This window comes from Panthera uncia (genome assembly GCF_023721935.1).
Source record: "Panthera uncia isolate 11264 chromosome D3 unlocalized genomic scaffold, Puncia_PCG_1.0 HiC_scaffold_8, whole genome shotgun sequence".
NCBI lineage: Eukaryota > Metazoa > Chordata > Mammalia > Carnivora > Felidae > Panthera > Panthera uncia.
This window is the reverse complement of record NW_026057586.1, coordinates 15,708,522-15,716,077: the sequence shown is the minus strand read 5'-3', so window position 1 is coordinate 15,716,077 and position 7,556 is coordinate 15,708,522. Positions and strand designations below refer to the sequence as shown.

At 40.5% G+C, this 7,556-nt stretch overlaps 1 protein-coding gene across 1 annotated transcript; it reads right to left on the bottom strand.

The window, feature by feature from the left end:
- Window positions 1-4,637: 4,637 nt before the first annotated feature.
- Window positions 4,638-5,895, bottom strand: MC4R (melanocortin 4 receptor). The gene has a single exon (XM_049620282.1). It carries the CDS (start codon window positions 5,634-5,636, stop codon window positions 4,638-4,640), a length of 999 nt encoding a protein of 332 aa, XP_049476239.1. The 5' UTR covers window positions 5,637-5,895.
- Window positions 5,896-7,556: the final 1,661 nt, after the last annotated feature.

Genomic DNA, 7,556 nt, shown 5'->3' with positions numbered 1-7,556 from the left:
AGAAATGGGCTAATTGGTTATCACATGTTTGGCACATTATCTTTGTAATTAGCCTTTTTCAGTGTTGACTGTGGCACTGAAATTTTAAAACAATTAGCATTATTGGTGATAACAAATTATCCTTTAAACAAGTATGCTTACGTATCTAGTACATTTAAATATATCAATTTATACAAAAAAAGTCAGCCAAATTCAAGGAAATTATGAAATGTGATTTAAGAAAAGATAGACAGCTGGGGCGCCTGGGTGGCGCAGTCGGTTAAGCGTCCGACTTCAGCCAGGTCACGATCTCGCGGTCTGTGAGTTCGAGCCCCGCGTCAGGCTCTGGGCTGATGGCTCGGAGCCTGGAGCCTGTTTCCGATTCTGTGTCTCCCTCTCTCTCTGCCCCTCCCCCGTTCATGCTCTGTCTCTCTCTGTCCCAAAAATAAATAAAAAACGTTGAAAAAAAAAATTAAAAAAAAAAAAAAAGATAGACAGTTAACCCCAACGCTGAGATTTTATTGATAGTATTGAGAGTCTGAAAAAAAAATAGTAAGCATGACTAGTAAATCTTCATTCATGCATTGGCTTATTCATTTACCTTGCATTTTAAAAATAATCACAATTATAATTTTTGAGTGTCTATGTGAATTCAGTGCTGGTCTATGTAACTTTACATCCTTGATCTTATAATTGTCTTTTATCTTTCTAAGATTTCCATCAGACAGGTATTATTATGCACCTTTAACAATGAGAAAAATAACTTCATCAAAATCTCAGAGCTGAAAAGTGGTGTAACCAGGATTCAATCCTAGAATTTCTTTATGACTTGGAAAACTACTTTTCTGTAGAAGGTTCTTGAAATTCTGTTCAGGGACCTCTGGATGGGGAGTCGGGAACTGGGTCTCAGGTTTCCGTGCTATCACTTATACATGTCACATTAAACAATGTCTCTGAGTCCGCTTAGAGGGTTGGATGAGATGCTCTCTAAAATCTGTTCTCATTCAAAACTAACTTCTTTTACATGTATTCTTTCTCCGAGTATCATTGGTAATTTGGCAATTGCATTTCCATCAACTATTTTTCTGTTGTAATGTTTATGTGTGCTTTAAAAAAATTAGAACATAAAAATACATTCATTGTTGTAAATTTACATAGTACAAACACACTCAGTAAAGAAACTAAACATTTCCCTTAATAGTATCACCCAGGGCTGATGACTACGAGATTGTTCATGAGTTATGGAAAGTGCTATGTGGGAAGGAGCTATGTAAGTAGATTGGTGGTACTTTCTTTAGACAGTTGATATCTTACTAAATGTTCTGTTCTGTGTATTCCTTGTAACATGAAACAGAAGTCAATATTTATTCACTTGCTATTATAACATCAAAAGCATCAAAAATGCTTTTTAGTAATTTCAAAATATTCAGTTTGGGCAGCAGAGACTTTTGAAGCAGGTGGGGGGACAGGACTATTACGAGCTTTGGACATAGAGTCTAGGTGTTAGGCTAGCTGCTAAGTGGGCAGGAACCCTGTACCTTGTTCATGCAAGTTTAGGTGATTGCTATATAACTCTTTTTAAGTTTATTTATTTGTGTTTGAGAGAGGGTGAATGGGAGGGAGAGAGAGAGAGAGCACATACATATGCAAGTGGGGGAGGGGCAGAGAGAGAGAGAGAGAGAGAGAGAGAGAGAGAATCCTAAGCAGTCCCTGCCCCCTGATGTGGGGCTCAATGTGGGACTCAGACTCACAAGCCATGAGATCATGACCTGAGCTGAAATCGGGAGTCAGATGCTTAACCGACTAAGCCACCCAGGCACCCCACCATATAACTTTTTAAGTCAACAACAAGTCTTAAAAACCACTCATTTCACCAGTGCAAAAATAAGTTCAAATATACCTCATACTTATCAATTGAACTTTCTGGTGAAAATTTCAATAAAGGTATCTGAGGCTGCTTTCACATCTGGAGTATATACTCCTTACCAGTATTTGAGTTATGCTTCAGGTGTATATTTCTTCCCAGCATAATTCAAATACTGACTAACCACCCTTAACAAAATATTTAAGGATGGGAACATGTATCACAGTATTTGTAATAAAGTTTTTAAAAGTAAATTCCTACTTCCTGGCATGGAATTAAAAACTTCTGTCCACACAAAAATGTTTATAGCAGCTTTATTCATAATTGCCAAAATTTGGAAGCAACCAAGATGTTCTTCAGTAGATAAATGGATAAATAAACTGTATTACATCCATACAATTGAATATTAATCAGCACAGAAAGAAATGAGCAATCAAACCATGAAGACATGAAGGAATCTTAAATGCATATTACCAAGTGAAAGAAGACAATCTGAGAAGGTTACATACCGTATGATTCCAAATATAAGCATTCTGGAAAAGACAAATCTATGGAGGCAGTACGAGGATCATTGGTTGCCACGGGTTAAGGGAAAGGAGGGATGAATAGACAGAGCATTAGAGGATTTTTTTTATACGTAATTTATTGTCAAATTGGTTTCCATACAACACCCAGTGCTCATCCCAACAGGTGCCCTCCTCAATGCCCAGTGACGCTATTCTGTAGTAATGCTGTATTCTGTAATGTAATGGTGGATGCATTTCATTATACATTTGTCAAAACGCATAAAATATACCACACCATGAGGGGACTCTAATGTGAACTCTGGACTTTGGGTGGTGACGATATGTCCCTCTGGGAAAATCTTGGTTTTACTGGAGAAAGAGGGAGTAAAATGATAGAGGCATGTTTGGAAAACAGGAAAAATGAGTAAGACTCTGTCTTAGCACTTGAAGAAATGGAAGCCTACTGTGCCCTGGGTGTGTAGAGAAGTCTGGAGGGGCAGGTTCATGACTAACCCTCATCCCAACTGCCCCAAGAGGAGATACAGAAGTGGAGACAAAGGAGCCAGATTTCCTGCCAGTGGAAGAAGGGTGGGGGGGTGGTTCTCAGTGGACAAAGCAGCATTTGAGATGACACTTGAAGGGAGAGAATTGACTGGAAGGACAGCCACCACGCGGGATGGGCGTACTTAGAGCTCTCCGTTCCGTGTCTCCAGTCCCTGGGATCTTTCAAACTCACTATGTGAAAGAATGGACAGGAATAGCAGCAAAGACAAAAACACTATCTGTGTTCTGCTACAGCTTTGGGTTCTGACTGTCGGATCAGTCTGTGTTTAAGTCCTCACATGTATTTTTGCATCCAAGTAGAGGAGCCATAGTCAGTCAAGCTTCCTTGCCACCTTTCAGGTGTAAACTTGAACCTCACCATTCTAATGTTTCCACGTGAATGCTGAAAGTTTCTCGGGACTTGTCAATATGTAAAACCTTTATATTTGAATTCAGAAACACCTTTGCATGTGCTCTCTGCCTGTGAGCATTTGAAGATACTTTAAATGAAAGCAAAGGATAATTTACTGGTAATCCTCAGCCTAATGTATTTTCTCTCACTTTTAAAGCGTTCGTGAATTGGAAAGTACAGGTTCTGGTTTATGTTACGACGTCCTCTGGGATTCAGGTAGTGCCTTCTTTCCTGCTCATCACCCATCAGCATTAGTGATTCCCTTATTCTAGATCTTTATAAATATTATATGGATATATTTGTGCTACAGGTTTGGTTTTTCAAGTTAAAATCCTTGATAATGAGTACTTAAACTCCAGTACAGAAAATAAGCAATAAGTAAACAGCCAGTCCCTTCCAGGTGAAAAGTAGAAGAACTCAATACTGAGCATGTAGTTCTTTAGAGATTGGAAGCCAGATCCCTCAGTGCAGCACCACTGTTTTCTGGACATTTCAGCAGACGCTGGGTCCCTGGTTAAAGGGATAGAAAGACCTTATTCTCTGTTTTTCCTAATGATGGTTGAAAATGGTCTGGTATCAGGAAGTGTAGCTTGACATGTTCACTTAGATTTTCTAGACTACTTTAATCCCTATAACTGCTGTCTCCCTCTACCCCAGACTGAATTGCCTTTGTGGAATATCAGACTGTTTGCTTGGGCAAATTGATTAATCTCTTTGTCTTTGAGAAACAGACCTAGTTTTCTGGCTCAAGATCTCAGGGTTTTTGTTTGTTTGTTTGTTTTTTGTTTTTTAAGCTGTTTTTCTCTCAATAGGAGCTTCGTTTATGCTCTGTACAAGGAGAATGAACACGTCTTATTATTTGAAATTTCAGGGGTTTTTTTTTATTGACTAAGCATCTATCCTTCAATATTTACCCCCAAATGCTACAATCAAATCTCTACATTTCAGTGTTAGATAGTGTAATGTAAGAAGCCATTTGTTAGAGTATATTTAATGATTCTGTGATTTCTGTGTTACTAAAACAAGCAAAGTGTCAAATCCTTGTGAGTAACAAGAAACATTCTTATGCTTTTAATAAGAGTTTTTTTTTCTTTATACATTCATAGTGCCTACAACCTATAATATGGATTAACATTGTACAGCCAAAAAGTAGCAAGACATTAGAAATGTACAGAGACTGGGCATTGTTTCCATTCCAAAAAAAGTCATAAACTTAAATTTATACAACAGTCTCAACCCATGCCTTACACAGAGGAAAAAAGGGTCATCAAAGCACAACGTTCCGGTTCTGTAAGAATGAAGAAGTCTCTTATGCACGTTTCTATCTGCACAGTTAGTATCTGCTAGACAAATCACAGAGGCCGCCTAGAGGATAGCAACAGATGATCTCTTTGAAGGTTTTCCTTAGTTCTTGGCTCCGGAGTGCATAAATTAGAGGGTCGATGATGGAATTACACATGATCAGTATGAGATACAGGTTAAAGTGAGACATGAAGCACACACAGTAAGGATTCTGGGGACAAGAGATGTAGAATATTAAGTGGAGGAAGAACGGGGCCCAGCAGACAACAAAGACCCCAATCAGTATGGTCAGGGTAATTGCACCCTTCATGTTGGCCCCTTGGCGGATGGTGCCAGTGCCCGGGAGGACAGCAATTCTCTTAATGTGCAGTCTGGCCATGAGGAACATGTGGACATAGAGAGAGGCCATGAGAGCCAGCATGGTGAAGAACATGGTGATGAGGCAGATGATGACAGCACTGCTGTCTGAGTAGATGATGAACAAAACGCCCGAAACCGTGCAAGCTGCCCAGATACAACTTATGATGATCCCAACCCGCCTGACCGTCATGATGTTATGGTACTGGAGAGCATAAAAGATAGTAAAGTACCTGTCCACTGCAATTGAGAGCAGACTGCAAATCGATGCAAGCAAGGAGCTACAGATCACCGAGTCAATGACATTATCAATATTCACGGTGAAACTCTGCGCGTCCGTATCTGTACTGTTTAATAGGGTGATGACAATGGTTTCGGATCCGTTTGACACGCTCACCAACATATCAGCCACGGCCAGGCTGCAGATGAAAAAGTACATGGGCGAATGCAGGTTTTTGTTCTTGGCTATTGCCACAATCACCAGAATATTCTCCAACAAGCTTATGACACCCAGAGTCACGAACACCTCAGGGGAGACAAAAAGTTGCTCATAACACCCTCCATCAGAGTAGCCTTTTCCAAGGGACTCACTGGCATTGCTGTGCGGTCCGTAGGTGCTGCGGTTCCAGAAGTGGAGAGAAGTGTGCATTCCATGGTGATGAGTGGAGTTCATCCTGCACCAAGTGGATTCAGATCCCCTCGGAATTGATTCGATCTCTCGGGTCAGGTAGCCTCAGTGCTTTTCTCCACGCCTTTGTCTGCCCGAAAGTTCTGAGGCTGAAATTGGCATGCCTGTTGTGAGTAAATGTCACATGCTCCAAGGCTGGAAATGGAGTTTTTACTGCCTCCCAGGAACGGCTCTGATCACCTTCATTGTAAAATCTTAGGCTTCTGAAATACTCATTCTCAGTTGAAAGAGTCTGCTCTTTGCTTTTCTGTCCTCCCTTCCACCTTAACTTTAGCCTGAGGCATTCAGTCAGGTCTTTTCAAAATAATTTTCCTGGTAGCTGCTGTGCCACTGGGAGCTGAATCCGTGCGTGCATGGTCACACCAGCTGCCTCGGAGGTATTAGTTCCCAACCTGAAGCATTGCTTTGAGTGTTAGTAGCTGCTGCTGATTTTATGGTGTGCGAAGGGAAAAAAATGTTCACAGTGGCTCCTCCTCTGCTTCCTTCTGACCAATCCAAATGCACTGGAAGTCTGTGAGACACGGGTGATAATCCAGAGATACAAATTGCAGGGCAATACCGATTCAGATGCAGAAGCTTGTAGAATTGGGAAGCAAGCAGGATGAGAGAGACTGAATTTTCCTTGTCAAGTTTTCAAGGAAAACAACTTCGTCCCTAGAGGCCATTCTTTGATATCACCAGCCAGGCACCCCAGGTTGATTACTGCTTCAAAGAGAGACCTGTGTGTGTGTGTGTGTGTGTGTGTGTGTGTGTGTGTGTGTGTTCCTGAAATAGATACACAGTCTTTTTGGTCAAGATATTGAATTTGTTTACTCTCAATTTCTTTGATTTAAGAACCCAGGCAATAATGGTTCAATTTAAAACACCTAAGGGGCACCTGGGTGGCCCAGTCGGTTGAGCGACCGACTTCGGCTCAGGTCATGATCTCACAGTCTGTGAGTTCAAGCCCCGCATCGGGCTCTGTGCTGAACGCTCAGAGCCTGGAGCCTGCCTCGGATTCTGTGTGTGTCTCTCTTTCTGCCCCTCCCCTGCTTCTGCTCTTTCTCTCAAAAAGTACATAAACATTTAAAAAAAAAAAAGAACCAAAACCTGTTAAAAAAATAAAATACCTGAAACACAGGGAGAATATTTGATAATACAAGTAGATTATGCTCTCAGTGGGAGAACTTAGGAAGGTAGTTGCAGTTCATCAAAGGGTTCAAGAAGGGGTTCATTTTTTGTGAACTAATATCTGACATTTCTCTATTACAGAGTTTCTGTTGTCATAGATGGAAAAGTTATATTTTCACTCATGATATTTAATAACCATATAGTGTTAATATAAACTATATTTACTCTGAACTCAACAGGAAAAAGATCTATAATTAAGCAAAACTTAGTTTTTAAGCTTTAGTGAGGTCTAATTGATATAAAAATACATATTTAATGTATACATTTTAATCAGTTTGGACATTTGCATATATCCATGATGCCATCATCACAATCAAGGTCCTAAACATATTCACCACTCCAAAATTTTCCTTATGTTCTTGTATGTGTGTGTGTGTGTGTGTGTGTGTGTGTGTGTATTTGTTTTGTGGTAAGATCTATCCTCTTATATTTAAAATGCATGATACCATATTATTAACTATAGGCATTGTGTTGTGCAGTAGACATCTAAAACTTACTCGTCTTGCAAAATTGAAACTGTATACCCATTGGGCGACAATTCCTTGACAGTGGTCTTGGCAATGATTTCTTGGATTAAACACCCAAACTGCAGGCGGCAAAGTCAAAAACAGATGAGTGGGCATCTGGGTGGCTCCGTCTGTTAAGCATCTAACTCTTGTTTTTGGCCCAGGTCATGATGTCACAGTTCGTGGGTTTGAACCCCGCATTGGGCCCAAGGCTGACAGTGTGGAGCCT

Excerpts from the sequence above, each read along its gene's own strand:
- MC4R (XM_049620282.1), bottom strand. The coding sequence starts at position 5,636 with ATGAACTCCACTCATCACCATGGAATGCACACTTCTCTCCACTTCTGG.